General features: G+C 43.4%; 1 protein-coding gene across 1 annotated transcript in view; it reads left to right on the top strand.

Annotated features, from left to right (window-relative positions):
* Nucleotides 1–25,424, top strand: part of robo3 (roundabout, axon guidance receptor, homolog 3) — a 245,976-nt gene that overhangs the window by 197,173 nt on the left and 23,379 nt on the right. The window contains exons 8-12 of the mRNA XM_080749930.1: nt 143–270; nt 11,753–11,877; nt 15,080–15,251; nt 18,414–18,619; nt 24,048–24,129. Of these exons, the coding sequence (XP_080606056.1) occupies nt 143–270; nt 11,753–11,877; nt 15,080–15,251; nt 18,414–18,619; nt 24,048–24,129 (713 nt within the window). The remainder of the gene's footprint in view (nt 1–142; nt 271–11,752; nt 11,878–15,079; nt 15,252–18,413; nt 18,620–24,047; nt 24,130–25,424) is intronic.

Below are 25,424 nucleotides of genomic sequence, written 5' to 3'. Positions count from 1 at the left end.
CGCAAATGCGTGGGCATTTTTTAATGACATTTGCCATGAAGCTAAATATATACTGTACAATATCCTACTTTAGCTTTTCATGATTTACTAGCACCTAAGTGAAAGAACATTAAGTGCTAATTGTGTCTAATTTCATTTTCAGATTTGAGATTCGCAGTGATTTTAGCCTCCGCCTGACCCAGGTGAGGGCCGAGGATGAGGGCACCTACACGTGTGTGTCAGAGAACAGCGTGGGCAAGACTGAAGCCTCGGGTACTCTGCAAGTTCATGGTAAGAAAATGAGAACACACTCTTTCCAAACGTATCTCACACAAGATACAAGATACATTTTGAGGCACGAAACACAAGACAGATAAAAAAACAAACAAAAACCACAGCTATAACTAAGAATACAAAATACAATTAAGAAGGTTGTAACGTAGATATTGTGGGTAAGGACTATCAAAAACCAAAAGGATCTCAACACTTGTACAGCCTGTGACTCGCATTTTGTATGAGCTAATAACGGGTATGAATATAAATATATAGGTCTATGACAGTATATTCGTGTACGTAACAATCAATCCCCAGTAGTGTGGGTAAAAATGACTGTTAAATTGTGTTAGATTAGTGTTAAATGAAACCTAAGGATTTACTGTCCACACGCAAATGACAGATCTGAGCAGTGTGAAAATCTTTACTCTCGTCTAGGATTTTCAAACTCAATTACAATTTTCTTCAACCTGTCTATCTAGGATTGCAATATGTCTTCACCCCCCCCCCCCCCTTGCTTGGACGATCAATATAAAGTATAAGGGCTCACCTACTTAGGTCTATGCCATGAGTAGCGATCAACTGCCCGCTACGGCAATACAGTATGAGCACCTCTGTCCTGCAAGGGAGAAGAAAATAAAATAACAAAGCACAGAAAATACATTATGGTGTCCTTGCTTGTCAGGCAGGTTATATATTAAATCCACCAGCGATAAGCTTGTGCCAGCTGGGAGCAGCGGTACACACAGTGAAATACATAATGCTAGATGAATCCATATTTGCATGCAGTTTAAATTAACATAGCTACCGCTAAAGTAAACTCTGAAAACCAACTGACAGACACGCATCTTGGCAAATTATAATGCGTGTCTTCATTTTACACTATTGGGAGCCTTCAACCATCAGTTAGTTTAACTCGGAAGCCAAGATCAAGAAGAATTGAAATTCCTCTAGAAGGAGCTCAGCCCTTTGAAGAACAACACTTGGATAAATAAGCTGTCTTTTTTAATCAAAGTCAATCATTTTAGTTAGGCCTTCTAATACGTCTTGTCAGCTATTGCTGCAGTGCATATTTAGAGTCTAAGCTGAACAGACACACACACACACGCACACGCACACACACACACACACACACACACACACACACACACACACACACACACACACACACACGTGAATGTGAGCATAAACCCGCGCTGACTTTCGGCACACATCTTTAATACAGTTTTTGAACAACACGCGGACACATGCACACAATCACAGACTTATTATTAGGATTTTGTAGCAAAATACGGGGCTTATTCTCAGTGACAGCTGTTGTTGGTTTAAGGAGGATTGTGTGACCATGCCGTGTGCAATTGCAGTATTAAAAAGGGATAACACACATGCACCCACATGTGCACGCACGCACGCACGCACGCACGCACGCACACACACACACACACACACACACACACACACACACACACAGGAAGATCAATGGGTTTGAGAAAAGAAGCACACGTCTCTCGCCCCAACACCACAGAACCCAGCCTTTGTATTCCTCACCTGAGTTTTCACATCCCCCCATCAGGGTCCACACAGTGCCAGTCTGACGACACCTACTCTCTAGTCTCCGGACTAGAATCTGCATTGAATTGGCAACAAATTACCATTCAATCCTTCAACATTCCAGGGATTCTTAGAGAGCATTAGTTCTCAACCTTTTCAGGCCGCGACCCCCAAAATAATCATATTTTAACTGGGGACCCCCCCCCCACCCTGACGAGCACTAAGAGTTGAGGCATTACATTTTGTATAACACGGTTCTATTGTGAAAATAGCCAATCTACATGCTCACAGCGCCTTGCGTTGCGAGGCGTTGTGAGCATGTAGATCGGCTGTTTTCACAATTTCTGCCTCTAATATTTGACAATTTGGCCAATGTTTAACTCGTCATTTTAGAGGGAGGCTATTAAAAAGTCCTTAAATTGTCACTTTAGAAATGTGCGGATAGTATACCCTCTATACACTTAAACCTTATGTTGGTTTCTGGTTTGTTTACTGTTGAGTGAAAAAACAATGTTGCACATTTAGTTAATCTTCTGGGGACCCCCCAAAATAATGTGGGGTCCCCCCTGGTCACAGGTTGAGAAGCACTGTCTTAAAGGATCATCTTCAGTGAACGAGATTGTCGCACAGCTGCTCTGAAATGTCGCCGCATTGTCATTATTGTCTGCAACACATCACAGCCACTGGCCGGGTTTCCCAAAGCGATTTTAGCCCATCGTAAACCCATCGTAGCTCACGCATGGTCGTAGAGACCAAGCCCCGATCGTCATGTTCCCGTGTTTATATGGGTTCGGGCAGAGCGACTTATTTAGCCCCCTACAACTACACCAACATTCAGATTTCACAAACAAAGTGCTCAATAAAGTCTCACACCTGTCTAAATACGGTACGGCTTTCTATAATTACCCGTATCCTCCGTTTTCTTTAATAAGAAGCCTTGTTATCCGATCACTGTCTGTTTATCTCAATGGGGTTGGTGCGCATGGGGAACGCCAGGAAATACATGGGAAAACAGAACGCGATCGGATAAAAAGGCTTCTTATTAAAGAACACGGAGGATACAGGTAATTATAGAATGCCGTACCGTATTTAGTCAGGTGTGAGACTTTATTAAGCACTTTGTGAAATCTGAATGTTGGTGTAGTTGTAGGGGGCTAATTAGGTCGCTCTGCCCGAACCCATGTAAACACGGGAACATAACGGTCGGGGCTTGGTCTCTACGACCATAAGTGAGCTACGATGGGCTAAAAATCGATTTGGGAAACTCGGCCATTGTTATTATTTGTATTATCATCCAGAGCAGCAGTGGTTCTCTATTCCGGTCCTCGGGGATCACCAGCGCTCCAGGTTTTCTATTCCACCTTTGGGTGTTAGACCTGTAACACCACACGAACGCAATGAATCAGATACTGTAGTGTAGATGGAATGGAAAACCTGGTGGCAGTACTAGTGGTCCCCCGAGGGCCGGAGGCGAGAACTGCTGATCAGGAGCCACTGGCTGCATTGCTTTTTATGGCGACTCACGAATCATTCCCCATCATCTCATTCTCATTTCATCTTTCTTTTCCATCCCTTTTCCACATCTCTACATCCATTCCAGTGGGTCCAGTCAGTAAGTATGCCATTTCATCTCATCTTTGCATGATATTGTGTGCGTGCAAGCGTGTGTGTGTGTGTGTGTGTGTGTGTGTGTGTGTGTGTGTGTGTGTGTGTGTGTGTGTGTGTGTGTGTGTGTGTGTGTGTGTGTGTGTGTGTGTGTGTGTGTGTGTGTGTGTGTGTGTGTGTGTGTGTGTGTGTGTGTGCGCTGTGCATGTATTTTTGCATACATGTGCACTTTCTATTGATCTGATCTGCAATCATGACACCAACTAACAGGGGGGTGGTGGGTTAGTGTCTAAAACCCACCACCATCATCACCACCTGCCATTCTAATGATTGGCATATATGAGGATGGGTGGGGAAGTCAATAAGCATTTAAGTGGCCCTGGAAATGCTGTTGGAACAAGTCTTTGATTTTCCGTGACTGCAGTCCAATCATGTTTTCACTCTTCTAGATAGAGGCTCTATATTGTCGTTGTCGGGTGGAAACCTTGTATGTCCAAAACCGTTTGTTTTTATCATTAAAAAAACTAACTAAACTAGTGAAAACAGCCGATCTACAAGCACGGTGCGAGGCGTTGTGTGCTACTTTTGTGCGACGGCCTTGTCTGATGAAGCAGGGCTTTACCTCGCGAAAAAACATACACATTTGAAACTTGGAGATACGAGGTTTCTGCCCGACAGCGACGATATATAGCACTTGTCCTTGTTTTTATTCATCACACATAAAGTATTAACAATAAGATAGAGTTGGAAAGGTGTGGTGGGTAAAACGGCAGTGTTATATTTGGCACAGCCTTGTTGTAAGAACTCTGACTTACTATTGATGTGCATTGAAGTCAAATGAATGCTGGATCTTAATTATTAAATTAAGAGACTGTAAAAGCAGTTCAGGAGATGGTATGTGGTGTCAACAGTCTGCGGGATGGGTTGTGAAGCTTCAAAGCTTTGTGTGTTAATTATGTATGATGCAAATTGATGACGCATGTCTCTAATTGCTTTATTTCTACTGTCTGGCAGCAAACGCTGGTTTTAGCTTATTTCATATTATATTTAAAGGCAAAGATGTGAAATGAGAATGTGAGGAAATGTGCAGCACAGAAACACTCCTCTGCCTCTTATTAAACAGAACAAAGTCTGATTTACAGAAGTGATTTTTCATAGAAGTTGTTTTTTTTGGTTGTTGTCTGCAGGGTGTGTGCCTTTTCAGCCCCGTCTTGCAAGGTCAACAAGTAATTGAAGAAACAAAAAGCAATTTCACAGAAGTGTCTGAGAAATGGGCTATAAGAGAGTTTCCTCCCTATGGCACAACAGCAATAATAGAATAAAGAGATGAGTGACTTGGTTCCAAAAATCACTTAGCTTGTGTGCTATGTCTATGTGTGTTTACTGCAGTGGGAGGCCATAAGCCTGAGTGGGTTCCCTTGATGTTATTACCACCACCTCAAGCCCCTTGTTGCAAAAGTAAGCTACAGTATAGGTACTGTATGACGAACCTGTGAAAAGCTTTTTCATAAATAGTGTTGAGACTCTTCCCTTTTCTTCATGACACTCTGAGAAAGGATGCCTTGTGCCCTGTCATTAATAAGACAGTGGAGGAAAAGAATTGTACGGTAGCATATCGTCACTGTCGGGCAGAAACCTCGTATCTCCAAGTTTCAAGTTTGTACGTTTTTTTCACCAAGTAAAGCCCTGCTTCATCATACAAGGCTGTCGCACAAAAGTAGTGAAAACAGCCGATCTACAAGCACACAACGCCTCGCGGTGCGAGGCGTTGTGTGCTTGTAGATCTGCTGTTTTCACTAGTTTAGTTCATTTTTAAAATGATAAATACAAAACGAACGGTCTTGGACATGCAAGGTTTCCACCCGACAACGACGATATGTTAGTTTTTTTTTCTCTCACATATGCAACTCTTTGTATTAAAAAGTATGGAGCTGCTTTATCGGCTTACAGTAGAACCTACATATAAACTCATGTCTGGTCTAAAATACGTAAATCTGAGAAGGCTGCATGCACTCCACTTTTAGTAGATCCACAAATTGAATAAACGGATTATGGCGTGCGTGTAATGCAATACCCATATAAAGCCAGGACGATGCCTTCCTTTCCTCTTGGAGGAAATAACAGGAAAAGGGTATCATGTGAGTGGAGGTGCTTACAGGCATGTACCATCTATATGTGTGTGTCACATTTAGAGATGACGCTAAGCAGATTCCCCCACTGACTGAACGCTAAAGCAGCGGCAGCATAATGGCGTGTTGAATCAGGCGTGTGCGTATGTATACGTGCGCAGTCTGCTGCTGCATAGGACTGTGACAGCTGCCTGTCGCATCTAGGTCCCCGAGGAGGCTCTGCTCGGGGGTGGAATTTGCTCCCTTCTGTGTGTATCAGTAACTGTATTGATGCAAGGCAGCTTCAGTGTGTGTGTGTGTGTGTGTGTGTGTGGTTGTAAACACTGAGTGTGCAGTCTGATTGAACAGCAGGCTGTCGTCCATGTAACAGCGCTGGAACAAATCTCACTCTGATCTGTCTTACGCAGTATGTGGGGGGACAAGCTGATCAAAACACACACACACACACACACACACACACACACACACACACACACACACACACACACACACACACACACACACCTTTGAGCAGTTGTATATCGCTGTTGTCGGGCAGAAACCTTTATCTCCAAAATTTCAAATTTTAATGTAAAAGAAATATATATTAATGCCATACGTCATCACACAAGAGTGAAGAGTGTTGCATAATCATGGTAAAAATAGCCAATCTACAGTTGTGTGCTTGTACTGTAGATCGGCTATTTTCACTACTTTCCAATGTTTTAAAGATAAAATAGCAGATCCACTTGTGGGGTTTCCACCCGACAGAGACGATATCCTGTACAAGAGAGGACAAAAACACAACACATGCACGCACGCACGCACGCACGCGCCCGTCTCTTCGCTTACATCAGTGAACTAGTGTACCCCTTCCCATAAATCATATCAAAGAGACTGAAGATTTAACCTGGAGTCACACCATACATCTATTTAGTCTATTTTTATGCTCGCTTAAGTGCGCTCGCAGATGCAATACCTGTCATATCGAGAACAGGCTTTTGCTTTCGCAACTCAAGTGTTTCTTTCATTCTTTGTTCATTATGTTGTAACAGTAATCAGCCTGACTTGGCCTCACAACGTTATTCACATTGGTTCACACTTTGCCATGCAATGGGGCCGGCCTACCAACAGCGGTTGATCTACAATCTCACCAAGTGTTGCGATGTGACGCCTCATGAGCTTGTAAATTGGCTGTTTTCGGCACGTCACTCCATCGTACGGTGGAGTATAAATTATGCATTAGCTCTGGTGTGGTAGACAGCTCCGTGCGCCGTCACATTAATGACTAGATACAGTTCTGTCGCTATCATTTTGGTGAGAATGTTTTTAAAGGTCTATATCTGCGGTTTGGCATTCTGTTTAGCCCTCTCTGACTACACATCACAACATATTTAACGTTACTGTCGGCCGTTTCCCGAAACATAGATCCATGTGTTACATTTATGTTAAATCTTTTAATTCACACCTTCAGGTGATGAACCGACCTTAGAATTCTCTGCTCCTCCCAGCTGATAAGCTGGGAGAAGTCTTGGCCATTTGAATATAATCCATAAATCGATTGTTTCTCCAGGGTACTATCTTCGGCACCGTCTTGTAAAACCATTTCATGCTTTGAAGTGCATTAAAATGCAATGATACGGTAACTTTGACCCCTCACTGGATTGCCTAGCTTTAAAGGACCATTTAACACGGAGAAGCCAAAGAGAGAAGCTGTTGAGAAAGTACAGGAGACGTGCTGAGCAAATAGCCTCCGAGACTCTTTTGAGTTTCTGTTGGATTTCTTTTCTTTCTCGCTAATGTTGTCATGTATATTTCATTTGCTCTGTTACAATTCATTCCATCTATTTCCATGCCTCATGAGGATGCAAATGTTTCTCTGTGCCCTAAATCTAGCCTAAAGCTCAGAGTGTTACGCCACACACACACACACACACACACACACACACACACACACACACACACACTCACACGCCCCCATTTTCTCTAATTATTTATTACAGCCCCAGGCAGTGTGCAGGCTTGCCTTTTCAAATCAGACAATGTTATTCTCCAGACAGAGAATAAACAAAAAGAAGTACTGAAAGACTGCCATATTCTAAACTAACACGTGGATGTTGTTCAATGCAATGAAATCGGCTCAGGGAGGAGAGAGGAATGTTTGGAAATATTGGCATGTTTTCCATCAACTGGCATGCACAGCCTGGTGTTAGTGAAACAATGTATTTTGTGCTTACTGACATCTGTATGTACAGTGGGTGTGCACAAGCCCAGGGAGAAATTGCATAAGATCTGAGGAGGCTGTTATTTCTCTAACTTTTCAAGCCTTGCATCAGTGTAGAACGGAGCCTTGGAATGGAAGGAAAACAGAAAGGAAAAAGAAAAAATATGTATACATTTTTCTAGGTGTTACTGTAATATAGCCATTTATTTGTCAGAGATACATTGACGTTAAGTGTTTCACAGTGTAGCTGAAGAGTAGCACGGTGAATCGCCCATCTTCCACGGCTCAAAATGTGAAATAATGAGGGAGTGTGTTTGGGGTTGACCTTTAGGGTCAGCGGGTGGCTGGCCATTTGATCCCAGGACATGATCTCACTGACCTCTGCCAAGCATCCTTTAGCAATGATTTATCCCGTGGCTGACGCATTGGACCCGCACACCACCGCACCGCCGCACCCCCACCCTCCCGCTGGTTGTGAAGAGACTACCTTTGTCCCTCACACAGTGATGGGGAGGACAGCGCACAAGATAAAGTGTGAAGTGTCTGTGTGTGTGTGTGTGTGTGTGTGTGTGTGTGTGTGTGTGTGTGTGTGTGTGTGTGTGTGTGTGTGTGTGTGAGAAAGAGAGAGAGAGTTGAGTGTTGGGGGAGGTGTAAAGACTGATTTACACCAAACGTAGCCGATCCAAAAGCTCACAACACGTCGGGCTGCAAGCTTATAGATCTCGCTATTTTCGGTGCAAAACACGATGTGCATCCAAGTATAAATCACGACCTAGTCTTACAACTCTTCACACCACATTATATTTGTTAGTTAGGCTTTTTCTTTTCTTTCTTTTTTTTGTTGCTCATTTCAGCTGTGAATGGAGCTCCACTCCTCTGAATGAGACTTGAAATGGAAGATCTGCCTCCCGTGACTAGCCGCATTAAGCCTGATTTACACTTAGTTGCGTGCGGGTGTCGCGCACCGAAATTAGTCGATCTACAATCTCACAAGCATGCAGATCGACTATAACCACCGTCCTCCTCTTCCTTGCAGGGTAATCCTTAACTTGTTCTATGCTAAAATAAGTAAGGAGTCCGTGCTGGAGAACTGGTGATTTAATAACAATTCCAAGTAAACACGTGAACAGCCAGGGTTCTAACTTCTGTATCACTCGTAAACAGATAAAATATATCACTGCTCGTCAATATGCGTGGCCACACTCTGCTCTACCTGAACACGAAGTAAAACACTGCACCAAGCGTATCCCATAATACCCCTCTGCAGCCCACCAACTACTTAATGGCATACTTATATTTATACCCCTGGCCCTGTGTACAGTATATAGTATAGGGCAGGGGTTCCCAAACTTTTTTGTCTCAGGGCACCCCATGAATATTTGTTTTAGTCCGAGGCACCACTACATTATAATTTTCACTCCCAGCACCTTATATTCGTAGCATATCGTTGTTGTCGGGTGGAAACATTGTACCGGTATGTCCAAAACCATTCGTTTTGTATTTATCATCTATAAAATGTACTAAACTAGTGAAAACAGCAGATCTACAAGCACACAACGCCTTGCATCGCGAGGCGTTGAGTGCTTGTAGATCGGCTGTTTTCACTACGTTTGTGCGACAGTCTTGTATGATGAAGCAGGGCTTTTCTTTACCAAAAGACGTACACATTTGAAGCTTGGAGATACAAGGTTTCTGCCCGACAGTGACAATATTTTAGTGATTATGTTGCGAGGAAAACGTTGAGATAATAGCCCTTTTGGTTAGAACTCAACTGACTGAAAATAACTTAGTACTTCAAATTTAAAATGAGACTAAATAAATTCCAAATATTATCAAATGATCTTGCGGCACCCCTGGACCGCCGTCGCGGCACCCCAGGGTGCCCCGTCACCCACTTTGAAAACCCCTTGTATAGGGTTACAACACCCGCACGCAACTAAGCATACATCATGCGTTTCTTGGAGCGCAATTACTCTTTACTTGATCAACTGAATAGAGTCACTTTTGAACCCCAGCGGTTAGATGAATTGCAAGGAAATGAGAGTGAGAGTGTCCCTATTTGGGCATGTCAGAAATGATCAGAAATAGTCCAGAAATATTACGAAAATATAAAATAAATAGTGAGCTCACTTGCCTTAGCTATTTGTCTTAAATGGACTGGTTCACATGGTCCAGCCAGCTGGTTTCATCCTGTCCTCTTGTTTTATTCTCTTAATTACACCCACTCAGCTAGTCTCTACTTCTCCTATCTCGCTCTCACCTGTACTTAGGGCACTGTTTTATCACTTTATTTTCTACTCAGACCCCAATCTCTCCTACACTCCCTCCATCTCGCTCTCTGTCTCTCTCTCTCTCACTCGTTCTCTCTCTCTCTCAAGTCTGATTGAGATTGAAAATGAAGTAGAAGCGGGAGATCAGGTGGGAAGATGAGAAATCAATTAGGGCTGGTCCAGGGCATCATTATGCATTCACACTCCCCTGTGGAGAAAGGCCCAGTGGCTTGCTACAGAATCAATAGCAATCAGGAGGTGTGTGTGTGTGTGTGTGTGCGTGTGCGTGTGTGTGTGTGTGCGTGTGCGTGTGCGTGTGTGTTCCATGCTCGTGTTTTTTTGTGTGATTGTGTCAAATGGGAATGTGTCATTGGCCAGTAGAGAAAATCTGAGCAGATCTGCTGGTCTATCTGTGCCCCCGTCGTCCACCATCTTTATTCAAAGACTCATCAGATTAAGACCCAAGATCTAAAAGGCTGACCCACAAACCCCCATTTAGGCTCCGTTCTGAGCTATTTAATAGGCTGCACTGCAATCTGTGAGATGGATTAGGCCAGGCTAGTTTATGCAACTGGAGTCTTCATCGATTAAAGTCCACCTCTAAGTCTTTTATAGAGAATCCACCTCCCCCTTAGCCACATGCTGACTTCTGGTTCATCTGCTACAAGTCATATTTGGTATCTTCTAGAGAGAGCCTTAATAATTAACACAAAACCCACATGTGTTCATGAAACATCATAAGGAGCAGAGAATTCTAAGGTCGGTTCATCACCTGAAAGTGTGAATTAAAAGATTTAACATAAATGTAACACATGGATCTATGTTTCGGGAAACGGCCGACAGTAACGTTAAATATGTTGTGATGTGTAGTCAGAGGGCTAAACAGAATGCCAAACCACAGATCATAATTTGATGGCTAAAGCTAAGCACAGTCTTTCTGAACGCCATTTGCTTCTCTGGCTCTTTCTCTCCATCTCTGCTTCCATTCCAGCCTTGCGAGAATAGTGTGCCGGCTTCCCATGGAAATTACAATTCACAAATCAAACCTCCTAATGTGATTTAATGACTGCTGTCAGTTGGTCTGGTTGGACGGTGACTTGCCAGTCCAATCACCAGTTGGCAATCAGCTCCTAACTAAGCTGTTCCTGATAGAGTGAGCTTTCTCTTATGGATCCGTAGCTCATCAATGCCTCCCCGGTGTTTCTGTTAATGCCGCTCGAAAGACATTTGATTCCTTTGTACTGAAATAAGCCCAGGAGTCAACGCACTGTGAAGAATCACAACATTGAGTTAGTTTTGCTCATGAGTGTCCGTTTATGTGAAACAGCAGATTGATTAATGTTGTTCATAAATTGCCGAACCTACAGTACATTATCTTGCATATTGATGCTACATTACTGTGATGTCAAGGACAGAACAGGCCACTCGCTGAAAACAATTTCACATAGAAATAGAAAGTAGGCTATACAAATTATGCATTTATGAGTAGATGGAAACAGTGGTGTTGGATTGGTTTCACTTTTTTTAAACACAACTTAAACAGATGTTAATACATACAGTATGCGAGTGGGCACGTTTGCTTGTATGCCAGTGTGTGTGCTTGCTTTGTATGATCAACAGCGAGCGATGAAATCGCTCTACACCCACGCACACACGCACGCTCACACACAAAGCCAACAAGCTACATTTTTTTGCACATTCATCTGATTCTCAGCATCCTCTCTCTCTTCCTATTTGTGCAGTTCCCCCTCAGATTGTGGTACGACCGCGGGACCAGATCACAGCCCCAGGGCGCACCGTAACCTTCCTCTGTGGCACCAAGGGCAACCCTCCACCTGCGGTCTTCTGGCAAAAAGAAGGCAGCCAGGTAAGCTCTCCTATAATATGATATGACCTCCAAAGATGTCCTGCTAGTTTGGAGAACCATTGCTCTACCATTCCAGAAAAAAGCAAATTTTTATTCAAAAGAATCTGTGTCCCGGATTGCAGCTTTCATTCTAAAGCGCAACGGTCCTGCTAGTGGGCCCCCATTACGTCTAGGTGTCATTCTTGACATGCTTATAGTAATGTTAGAGGAAGGTTGTGTTGAAAAGTTAAAAAATTCCAACATTACTTTCACCAACGTCCATCCATATTTGTCCTTGGAGGCGTTCTAATGTAGTGCGGTGGTCTGCTGCAGCAGGCTGCCTGCATCTCCTCTGGCTGTCAGCTTCTTGGCTCCGTTAGTGTTAACATTGCATCGTGTTGCTGTCATGCTCTGCTTTCTTTCTGAGGAGCACTACACGCGCGCGCGCACGCACGCACGCACACACACACACACACAGTCACACACAGGCAAGCATTTGTGAACATGTGCGCACACACTACGCACGCACACAGTTACACACTCGTTATTTGTTATTGTCATCCATACAAAAGGTTATTTACGCGTGTGTGTGTGTGTGTGTGTGTGTGGGTGGGTGTACAGTAAAAATACTCTGAGAGGGTACAAATGTCAACGAATCTACCATTTGGTGACATTTGTATCCTCTCAGAGATACAAAGGGAGGATTTTACTGTGTGTGAGAGAGAGAGAGAGAGAATATTAGAGAGAGAGTATATCGCCACTGTCGGGCAGAAACCTCGTATCTCTAAGTTTCACATTTGTACATTTATTTCAAAGTAAGGCACTGCTTCATCATACAAGGCCATTGCACAAAAGTAGTGAAAACAGCCGATCTACAAGCACACAACGCCTCGCACCGCGAGGCGTTGTGTGCTTGTAGATCAGCTGTTTTCACTAGTTTAAATCCTTTTAAAAATGATAAATACAAAACAAACGGTTTTGGACATACAAGGTTTCCACCCCGACAACGACGATATGAGAGAGAGAGAGCCCGGTGAGTGTGTGTGCGATAAGCACTGCAGCCTGTAGGAATGTGGTGAAAGACCTGATAGGTGTGCGTGGGAGCCTGGAGCATGGCTCTTAGGGATAGATTAGAGAGACGAGAGATCGAGGGCCGGCAGAATGTGAGTGGGAGAGAGAGAGCAGCAGTGGAGTAAAAGCGATAAACAGGAGAAAGATGTGGGAGAGGACTAGGAGGAGGAGGAGGAGGTGTGTGGGAAGCAGAGTGGCTGGCTCGCAGTCAAAGGGATGCTGGTTCGATGACGGAACCGGCCAATACCGCATACATATGCATGCGCTGCACTGCATAGGGGCAGGCAGTGGCTCACTCACTAGTATAGGTAGAGAGGCTGTTTTGGAACTGGAGGGTTCCCGACCCGTTTCGACCATAGAGTAATAAATATATAATAGAGAACGGATAGCCCGTAAGCATTTCAATGCAAGTTGCTCAGCGGAGTTTTGAAGCACCCGGAAGAAGCTGAGACGTAATTACGTCACGACCGTCACGAACGTCAAGCGACGTCCATTGAACCCCATAGCAGACCCCAGCGGAGTCTGTCTCTTTTGCTCTTGCATTTATTTTTTACCCCGCCTGCAGTTCCGGCATTGGCCAGTAGCTTCAATATTTACAAGCCGTTCTGGGGGCTTGGGTTCGACACACAAAATCCAGGTGTGAACGTGTGAACGCACATTGTACAAGGGCTTAAGATGAAGGCGCTTGAAATCCAGACCATACGCAAAAACAAGCAGATGGGGAACATTTATAGCTCCGCTCCTTTCCTCTGTCACGCTATGTCTTTTCCATGTTCCCATGCTCTCGCTCCATACCCCGAGCCCTTCTCTAAAACAAGCCATTTTAGGGAACAGTAGATCAAATATTGAATCTCTCCTCCCCCAATGAAAGCCTGATGTGTGTGCGTAAGTGTGAAGGTAATCCCCTGGGTTCTAAACCAAACCTTCTACGTTAGGGAGCACGCACGCACACGCACGCACGCACGCACGCACGCACACACACACACACACACACACACACACACACACACACACACACACACACACACACACACACACACACACACACTAAGAGATATAAGGCAGGTATCCATTGCTCACAGTGCAGTGCGCTGTCATTGTGATACTGTCAGTTGATAAACGTCCTCTGTCCTTCAGCAGACATCCATCACCCTCTGCCTCTCTCTGCAATATCAACACGACACAACAGAGCAATATTCATTCTTTGTAGAATATGAATATGAACCCATTGGCCATATTCATATCTTGGAAACCTCATCCCCCGAGTAAACTTCTTTGTGGCTTTCTTGTATCTGCCAAGGTCAAAACAGACAATTATGGAGTTTAATAGATACAAGTGTACTGTAGGGAGATTGATACTTTTAGAATAATTCAATTCTTTGTACATTGCACATTGTGTGAGACTAGAGTAGACTAAGAGGACCCTTGGAGAATATGCTGGGAACAAAATCAAAGTACCAGACAGGCTTTTTGTGTCAATACAATATATATCATAGATTGTGATTCAGTCACGTCTACTCCAGTTGTTGTTTCTTTTCAGGGCTGTGTTGAAAGCAAAATGTATAGTTTGTTTGGACATTTTAATGGACCTGGAGTCTGGCTAAAACTAGTCTGACTGTTGGCATGCAATGTCAAAGAGATGGTAGTATCACATCCCACGGTCTGTTCTATAGTTCTATGAAATGGCCACTGGAATCTGATACTATTGCTAAGCCTAATTCATACTTTGTCATACAATTGTGCCCCACTCACTGAAAATAGCAGATCTACAACTTAATAAGGCAATGTGATGGCTTGTGAGCTGGTACTGTGCATCTGCTATATTCGGCAAGAGACAAGATCAAACAAGTATAAAACAGGCTTATGCTTTGAGCCCTGCGTGCATGTGTGAGTTGCCACGGGGCGGTGTTGCAGAGTGGTTTGCCACATCTCACTCAAAGGTTTTAAGGATTGAAGGAAGGATCTGATAAATGTACAGTATACACTAGTATCATCGAGTTAACGTGTCAAAATGACTGAACGAATGCATTACATTATGAATGAGTTAGCGTGATTTGGAGTGCACCGTGTTCAAATCACATTTGTCATGTCTTCGGATGAATGAGCTCTCAACATAATAATTGCTTTATGGTCTTCTTGCCCCTCTCTCCAGATCCTGCTGTTCCCCATTCAGGAACCAGCCCAGTCGGGTCGTTTCTCAGTGTCTCTGAGTGGAGAGCTGACCATCACCGAGGTCCACACCGAAGACTCGGGTTATTACATCTGCCAGGCCATCAGCGTGGCTGGCAGCATCCTCACCAAGGCTCTGCTGGAGGTGGAGAGTGGTAGGTACACACTCACACAAACATGAAAGTGACATCGGTTTAACAACCTAAACGAATACAGTACTTTGTTGTTTGTCAAATAACAACAATAGCCCATCTACAAGCTCGCAGTGCAACACGTATCGTTGGGCTTATAGATCTGCTATTTAAGTGCAGAGAATAGAGACAACAAGGGTTCATGTGTTCAATGACATGCTTGCATTTACTGATATGATGATTTTTTAAAGCACACATATTTCATTTAGTAGGTACTGAATACATTATTTTATTGACACACACTCTTGATAATCACTTACCAGTAAGACGGCTAAGGGGCGAAAAGCGACCGAGGTCGCGTTATCTGTCTTGGCCATACTGTATATGGATCTGTTAGTGTGGTTCTCTTAACAGGGCATCATCTGGGATACAATCCCTTTTATGTCCATATATGAAGATCCCCAACAGAATCCCTTTTATGCCCATATATGGAGATCCCTGCTCTGAGTATGTGACATCACTGTGATGTCACCTGTTTATGCCCATATACTGTATGGAGATCCCTGCTCTTGAGTATCTGACATCACTGTGATGTCACCTGTGATGTCACAGTGATGTGTCAGGGGAACCATAGTGTCAGGCGTTACCCGACCGGTCAGACACGGACAAGCTGTGACGGTTCTGATAGTAAACTGTGACCTACGGTCGCAATCAGTTAATACAGTTGGGTTTTTGTAAAGTAGTGTCATCACTTCCTGAACTGAGCTCAGATTTCCATTTAAGTTGTTCCTTAACATTATAAATTCATATTTGCTTATTCAATTATAATTAATAATCTTGTAAATGTATTTCATGACAAATCTTTAATCACTTTATTAAACCAGATACTGTATCTGATTTGCATTAGCTAATGGTATAACGCCTCACTATTTAGATTGATATTTATTTTCCTCCCTGATTATGCCCACGCACAAACCCAAACTCATGGGGGAATCCCTCAAATCCGCTCCAATTTAAAACATCCTCCCCTCAAATGCACAAACAGCAGGAGGCCTCATCCGACGTAATGAAAAGCGACACGTGCTGACAGCGCAATGCAAATAACCCTGCCACAACATATGCCCTGCATGCCGCTGCCCTCCCCATCAGGGAATAGATGAAGGTTTAGTTTAGACATACCGTATATGCTTCTCCTGTACATTTACAGTACATCAGAGCCTGGTGTACTGTGTTGCATACCGTAGTATAGTAATTAAGTAGGCCTATGCTGAACACGTGGCTGTAGACGAAATAAAGGAAGAGTGGCGTAAATATTGATCTGTGATAGAATCACTTGCTTTTGATTAAACTCTTTTGACTTTATTTTCTTTGCCATCTATGATTGTCATTGAGAATGATTTGCCAAATATTTTCAACTGAGAAGCAAGGTACTATATTACACAGGTTGGATCATAGCTGTTTCTCCGAATGGCCTAAAGAGACTAAACTAAAGAGAACAAGTGTGGTTTAGCATGCTAAACCTATAACAATTACACCATGGCTTTGGTGTATTGTTACTAAATCTACCTCTCTAGTGGCTAAGTGATTGCTAGTAGAATTTGGATTTGGTTGCACTGTTTTATATTGCCCAAATGGCACAGCCAAAGAAAGAGCACACACTATTAATAATTAATTTTCTTTTCCATACAGTATTTAGTGAGGCTTACAGTAGGCTCTCGTTAGGATTTCATTCATCTAGAATGGATATTATTCCCTCAGTCTATCATATTGTATCCTTAGTGAGTTTCATATTTCTCTGTTGCAGTTTCATTGCTACAAATCGGAGCAATGAAACCGAATAGAGAAAAATCTAAATATTTGGCTTGTCGGTGGTTTCCACTACGCACACAGTCATTGGAATCGATTTTGTCTAGACAAGTAATTAAATATTCAACGAATCCGGGACATAATTATTAGAGCATAACATCTCCATGTGTTAAAGGATGAAATTAAAATGTCTACCAAAGTACCAAACAATGACTTGAAATATAATACATGAAACCAGTAAGACACCTAAGGGCGAAAAGGTCGCCCTAACGGGCGAGGTCGCGCATGACGGAATTCGCACAGGACGGAATTCATTATTAATAAATACCGGACCAGTTACCCATATATGGAGATCCATGTATATGGACATATGGGCATATTGGTTGGATCGGCGTTTCTACAAAAACTAGACCAGGTCAACCTGGTTGTGCCAGACCCCCTGTCTGTCATCATCATTTATGACATCATGCCTTTTGTAGGCATGTCATCATCATGTCATCATCATATATACCCTTTATATAGAAAACCCGGACTGACATTTGCTTATGTAGGCCTACCCATTTCATGGGTCTGGCAAAAATGTATACAACTGTACATTGTGCAAGTGCAGTATTGGCAGGGGAAGCAGCTAAGAACATAGGCAAAAATCTGAGCTATGCAAAAGTTGGAGTCCAACCGTGTGCTGTGACCGTGTGCTGTGAGACCCCAGACATGCTTACTCGTTATGTGGAAATCCTATGGCGTCTATGACATCTGACATCATACAATACAATCCGTTTTTATGCCCAAATATGGAGATCCCTGTTTGTAGAACCAACCGTGTGCTGTGAGACCCCAGACATGCATCCGTGCGTGTCAGTATCTGTCTCTCAGTTCTTGTCCCCTTTTATGGGCATAAAAGGGTTCTGAGATGATCCAGTCGTCTCCATGTATGGATATCCAGGGTTTGATCTTTGATGAGGTGATGTCACGTGATGTCACAATGTCAACAAAATGTAGGCATTACGGAAGGACGTACGGACAAGATGTGCCGGTTTTCATAGTTAACTGCGACCTATGGTCGCATTAAAAAAGTAAAGAAATTACGTTATACTTATATGAGTGAAGAAATATTGCCCTGCACAGTGAAGTGTACTAACTTAAATCTTTATAAATACTGAAGACATTACCTGTATTTGAGCTTGTATTTACTAATCTAGCTAGGTTCTCTGTTTGTCTGACAATTTTACAAGATCTATAACAAAAAAAAAAGCTGTTGAAACAGTGGGCAGACCGTACATACTGTATGGACATTGACAGATGAAATGGTTCAAATGTGATCTTAAATCTCAGTTTCAGTCTCACCCGGCAGTCTGACATTTTACACCTCTCTCTTTCCAGCACCTTCAGATCGAGTCCCTCCTATTATCCGCCAAGGCCCAGCCAATCAAACTCTATCTCCGGGTTCCACTGTCCAATTACAGTGCCACATCATGGGCAACCCCCTGCCCAGCATCCAATGGGAAAAGGACGGCCAGAGAATCCTAGGAAGCGACGGGCGAATCAGTTTGATGGAAAACGGCACCTTCCAAATCACTAACCTACAGGTATTTAAACGAGAGGCCATCGATATTATTATTGTCTCCATTTCATATCCTTCACAAATACAATTGTCGTAAAAAGTAAATGCTTAACTTGGCAGTACCTTCCATTTTCACTCACCATTCCCCCAAAGGTCACTTTCCTTATATGAAATAGTGTTCAATTACACCTGTGGCATATTGCCTCTCCCACACACTGGCAATATCCAGTGATATTTGCTTTGGATTGATTCACTGCATCTTTGTACCTATGCTTTCCTACAGAAGACAATATAATTTATATTCCAGACATGTCATCAAAATTGATCTGTGATCTATTTGCACATCACACGGCATGCAAGTCAAATGTCCCCGCACGCGCGCACGCACGCATGCACGCACGCACACACGCACACCTACAATGAAAATGTTTTGATGTAACAGCGGGGGAAAGTTAAAAAGGTAAACGGCTGGGGATTTGTAAGCCTGAGTTAAGCTTTAATTGTGCATGGATGTTGTTCACCACAACTCGCTGATCTACAAGCTCACAAGGGGTCGCATTGTGAGCTCGACACCGACGCGCAGCTATGTATAAATCGGGCATTTGGGTGGTATGTGAATAATAGCAGCAAAACACAACAACGGCGAATCAAAAGCACAACAGTGATGCATGGTAATGAGCAAAGATGGCCATTAGCGGGTCGTTAACGCCAGCTTACACCATGCTAATGAAATCTACGCCGCTCACAATTCCCTCTGGATAGAATGCTGCACCTGAGGTCGCAGGAGCATCGGTGAGCCTTGAGGAGGCTTACATATTAATTGATTGTGGGTTCTCAATGATTAACGATCACCCTGGCTTTAATTAAATCCTTGGAACGTTACTCAGGAGGGAGAGAGGGAGAGAGAGAGAGGGAGAGAGAGAGAGAGAGAGAGAGAGAGAGAGAGAGAGAGAGAGAGGGAGGAAAACATTGAGAGAGAAGGAGAAGAACCAGGGCATTCACCAAATATTCGAATATTCGAATATCAAAGTCACTATTCGATGTTGTTCACCGAAGTCGAATATTCGCTTATTTTAATTTGTATTGTTTTCTCTTAATTCTTTTTTTAAAATTAGGCCATGACCCCCAAAATAAATATATTTGAACTGGGGACCCACCCACCTGACAAGCACTTGGAATTCCGCAGCACTTGGTTCCGCAGATAAATATTGTGAAAATAGCAGATCTACATGCTCACAACGCCTCGCGTTGCGAGGCGTTGTGAGCATGTAGATCGGCTATTTTCACAATGTTCACCTCTTGCTTAATTAATACTTCACAGTTTGGCCAGTTCGGCCAGTCCTGTCGAATATTCGACTATTCGAATACTTTGAGGTAGAATAATTCGAATACTAAAAATCACTATTCGTGAATGCCCTAATGAGAAGACGAGATGAACAAACTAAATCTTTTCTGCAACAATTTTATACGACAGTTCTGCCACTGAGCAGTATTGGTGGATAAAGCCAGGTTTTTACCTGGTTACACATCGTGTCTCGCAGTGAAAAAGGCCGATTTACAAGCTCACAACATGTTGTGACGCGACACGTTGTGAGCTTGTAGATCGTCTATTTACGGTACGGGACATCTGCACTCAATTAAGTATGCATCAGGCTTAAGAGGCATTTCATCTGTGATGTTATGCAGCGAAGCAATCTCTCGCAACGTTGCACTCAAGCATTAGATTTCACCGTGTACAAAGAAGGATCTGTGAAAGAAGGATGGTTGCCATTTGGAGAGAGGTGTTTTTATTCTAACCCTGACATGCGTGAGGCTAGCTTGCGGCTGGTACCCAGTTTGAAACAAAACTTTTGCTTTTTTGCTTTTTAAATGTTGTCGCTATCAGTCAGAAGCCTTGTATTTCCATATTTCATCTTTTAATGTTTTCTTCCATAAATGAATGGCATGTTTTTATGTTTTAGGGACATCAGGTTGAATGAGGTTAAGTCTATATTTGGGTTTTATAAATAGGCCTATCTAACCTATGAAAAGTAGGAACTACCGGTAGTTGGTTCATACTTTATGCTAATCAAGTGATATAACAACATTGGATCCATTGGAATACAGGTTATTTTCTTTCCATTTTCAACAGTGTTGGACATGCAAGGTTTCTGACTGACAGCGACGGTCGGTATCGTAATCCTAGACAGGATTGGGCTTTTAACTACTGTATGTTGAAACGTCCCCTGACACAGCAGGATAAATGAACTCCACAGCCCTAGGCTAAACCAGCGTAAACTATTAAATCTCCTTTTCACATTATGAAACAAAATGCAATGTGGACAGGCGCTGTTTAAAGGAGAATTACCAATATGAATAGGTAGACTTGATTTGGTGGGGGTGGTACAGTTCAGAGAGGGGCCCCTGGTGGAGGGACAGATGGCCTGTTTGTTCCTCCCTCTCTGGGACTGAGGAGATGCCATTACCCTGGGACCGCTGCCAGATACACACTATTGCTCTCCTTTACAAACAAGCAAGAAGACAGACGGAAATTGTGTGCGTGTGTGCGTGTGTGAGAGTGTGCGCGCGTGCGTGCGTGCGTGCGTGCGTGCGTGCGTGCGTGCGTGTTTGTGTGCGTGCGCGCGTGTGAATGTGCACAGACGTTGTATTACTATACTTGTGAGGGCCAAATGCAGAGGTGGGAAAAGTACTCACATTTTGTACTTAAGTAAAAGTATCAATACTGCACTGTAGATGTACTCTGTTACAAGTGAATGTGCAGAATTCAAAATGTACTTGAGTAAAAGTATGAAAGTATTGGCATCAAAATGTACCAAAAGTAAAAGTACAAAATGTTTGAAAATAGCAGATCTAAAAGCTCACAACGCGTCGCGATGCGACGCGTTGTGAGCTTGTAGATCGGCTATTTTCAAATAGCCAATGTATAAAACAGGGCTTAGGGTGCCCTCACACCAAAATACCTATGAGAGTGGAATCCGCGTTCCGCCAATGCATTTCAATGATAAGGGAGCGTTTTTTGCCGAAATCCTCTGCTGGCATGAAACCGCTTCACTCTCATTGAAATGCATTGGCGGTCCACTCTCATAGGTATTTTGGTGTGAGGGCACCCTTAAGTGGTTAATGTAAGTTTTAAATTATTATAATGCATATCTGCAAAGTAACTAGTAATTCAAGTTTTCAAATAATTGTAGTGGAGTAAAAGTACAATATTTACAATATTCAGGTTGGGGTTTAGACTAGGCAGGTTAGGTTTGGGGACTGGGGCATATATTAATACAAACGTGTGTGTGTGTGTGTGTGTGTGTGTGTGTGTGTGTGTGTGTGTGTGTGTGTGTGTGTGTGTGTGTGTGTGTGTGTGTGTGTGTGTGTGTCTGTGTATGTGTCTGTGTCTGTGTGTGTGTGTGTGTGTGTGTGTGTGTGTGTGTGTGTGTGTGTGTGTGTGCGCGTGCGTGCGTGTTTGTGATGGAGGTCTGGGTTGGCAACAAGGTAAAACAGAGCGGGAGAAGAAGTCAGACGGAGCAGTGAGTAATAGACCGAGAAACCCCAGCTGGGGTGAGAGGAACAGAGGTGGTAGATTAGATCGAGGCTGGAGATAAAGGGTGAAAGGAGATTTTCTTTGTAAGATAGAAAAAAGTTTCGAACTCGCCAAACTTTTAAGAAAAACCTGATTTGGGAAAATTCCCAAGAAGTCTAAAAAACAGCCCAAAGAATAGGTAAACTTTGGATTGGTTCAAGCGTCCCTCCTCGCTCTCCCTCTCCGCTCATCCATTTTTCAGCAATCTGTTTAGTGCAGCACCCAGGGCTGCCCGGCCATGATTGATAGTCAGGTACCGGGGACGTTTACCCCCAACCCCCCCCCCCCCTCCCCCTTGCCCTCCATGCCAATTCCTCCTCAACCAATCAGACTCCACCATCTGGGGCCTTTACTTACCGCCTCAAACAGATGCGCCATTGGCTGGCCCACAGGTCAGTTCAAGGTCAGAGCATATAGAAAGAGGGGGCCGGGTAGAGAGGGATGTCGTATGGGACCTAGAGTCACCTGTCCCGCGTCCTGCGGGACGCCCCTGACAAGCCACTTAGGCTTGAGTAATTCCTCTGTCAGGGATACTGATGACTTGGCCCACAGATACAGCAGAGGACAACAGCCAAGTGCACGTGGCTAAGTGAGGCATTAGTCACTATAGAAACGAACCGGTCTTCTCCGTTCTTGTTTAATTATTTTTTTTCCTTCCTTCCACCCCACATTCATTGGTGCTTTGCATAATGTATTGGTGCTTTTGCATGAGAAAAAGTAAGGGCTGGCTGAAGAAAGTGAATAATGGAAGATTGATTGTGCGCGTGCGTGCGTGCGTGCGTGCGTGCGTGCGTGCGTGCGTGCGTGCGTGCGTGCGTGTGTGTGTGTGTGTGTGTGTGTGTGTGTGTGTGTGCGCGCGTGTGTACGTGCGTCTGTGTGTGTGTGTGTGTGTTATATTAAGAAATGACTTAAAAGGATAAGAGAAAGAAATAAGTGAGATACGAATAAAAGAAGTGAAACTATGTTTAGTTGTTTGTTAGAAAAAAAGAAGTGAGCTATGAATAAAAGTCGTGAAACTGAGATTAGTTGTAGTGTTTACAGTATGTTAGGAAGAATCCCCACGGGCTGTCAGCACCTGTGTCATGTAGAGACCCTGACATCTTCCACTGTTGTAAGCAATTTCACAGCCCGTCTAGCTCTTGGCCCTGGCCCCCACACATTTAATAGCTGGTCCCGGGGCAAACACACACCCACCCACCCACACACACACACACGCACGGAAACACACACACACACACACACACACACACACACACACACACACACACACACACACACACACACACACACACACACACACACACACACACACACACACTTATCACTCCTAATTACTCTACTTCTCATTGCCAACGCTGAATGCTAAGTAGGTGCTTAGTATGAAACTCACTCAGTGCCGCAGAAATTTCAAGGCCTGCTCTGGTTCTTAAAGTTCCGTCCTTTTATCTCCCCCTTTAACGCGCCTACTCTGCCATGAAAGAATCATAAGATCCAGAGACACCATTTAGAAAAAAGGAAGAAAGGAGAAAAAATTTGCTTTGAATACTAGATTCAAGATTCAAGACGTTTTATTTGTTAGCGACTTGTACAGGTACAAGCAGCTAAATGTTGTTGGGACTATTAACCTACAGTGATAAGAGTTTCGCTGAATTTGTCTGGTTTTACAGCTGGCTAGATGTATACTGTATGTCTACTAATATTGTGAAGAGTCCAATCAAGCATGAATATGAACACGTTGTTTATATAACCTTTTACCGCACTTCACCAATGGTTAATGTAATGTAAATTCTAACGTACGCACGCACACACACGCACGCACGTGCGCACGCACGCACACACTCTCTCACTAAAAACTCACACTTGTTATTGTTGTTGCCAGGAAACAGACTCGGGGATGTACACCTGCCTTGCCTCCAGCTCCAGTGGAGAGACGAGTTGGAGTGGCGTGCTTACAGTGAAAGGTAAAGAACTTCCTGCATGCATGATGCTGCAGCACATCACTGTGGGCCACAAACCCTGTATGTACAGTATATGTCATATTTCATATCGTCGTTGTCCGATGAAAACCTTGTATGTCCAAAACCGTTCGTTTTGCATTTATCATTTTAAAAATGATTTAAACTAGTGAAAACAGCTGATCTACAAGCACACAACGCCTCGCACCACGAGGCGTTGTGTGCTTGTAGATCTGCTGTTTTCACTACTTTTGTGCGACGGCCTTGTATGACGAAGCAGGGCTTTACTTTGCGAAAGAACGTACAAATTTGAAACCTGGAGATACGAGGTTTCCACCCGACAACAACGATATGTTTATTTTGTTGTTTATTTTCAAAAGTGAATGCCCTATTTCAGTGATTCCAAACCTGTGGGCCGGGTCCCACTACTGGGCCTTGAGGATATTGCAAGTGGGCCCCATAATTGGCAAAACAATATGATTTTATTGATAATATTCAATAAACATTCATGGTGTGTTTTCTTTAACTCATTCCCTGCCAGGCCCGATAGTCCCGAGATTATTCCAATGTCTTTCCCCGCCAGGCCCGATAGTCCCGAGAATTAAAAAAAAAAAAAAAAAAAAAAAAAAAAAATCATTTTTTTTTTTTTTTTTTTTTTTAATTTTGACCCCAAAAAATGGAGTAGGCATGATAGCAATCGCGAAATTTCATGTTTAACCCCCATAGCAACCCCATCTTTCAAGCATGGCAGCCATTTTGGCAGCCATCTTTGTTAAACATAGTGGCTGTTATCTCAGGAATGCCTGAACGGATTTCCATTCGGATTTTTTTGTTTGAAAGCTGTGAGCAAGGTGGACACACGTGGTGCATTATCTAGGCATGGGTGTGCATGATCCGTGCACACCCAATTACATGGAAGTCTATGGAGACGAATGGCAGGTGGGAGTACGGAGGTATGTTAAAATGGCGGTCAATGTGTTAAGAACTTGAAAAACATTTTTTTTTGTTTCATTGTGATAGGAGCTTAAAGGCCCACTTCACCTCTGGGACAACCAGATCTTATTTTATTGTTGTTTGGGACACGATCAACACAATCCTGAGTTATTTCTTGTATATAACTCAGGATTGTGTTGATTGTGTCCCAAACAACAATAAAATAAGATCTGGTTGTCCCAGAGGTGAAGTGGGCCTTTAAGAGTATATTTAGCCAAGCCGTAACACAATTGATTGATTGATTGATTGTTTATTAAAATAAACAAGATCAGAAAAGGCTCGCAGACCACCCTTTCGACTGCTTAACA

This window comes from Nannobrachium achirus (assembly GCF_963921795.1).
Source record: "Nannobrachium achirus genome assembly, chromosome: 19".
Classification (NCBI taxonomy): Eukaryota; Metazoa; Chordata; class Actinopteri; order Myctophiformes; family Myctophidae; genus Nannobrachium; species Nannobrachium achirus.
Note: the sequence above shows the minus strand (reverse complement) of the source record. Positions and strands in the feature narration are given on the sequence as shown.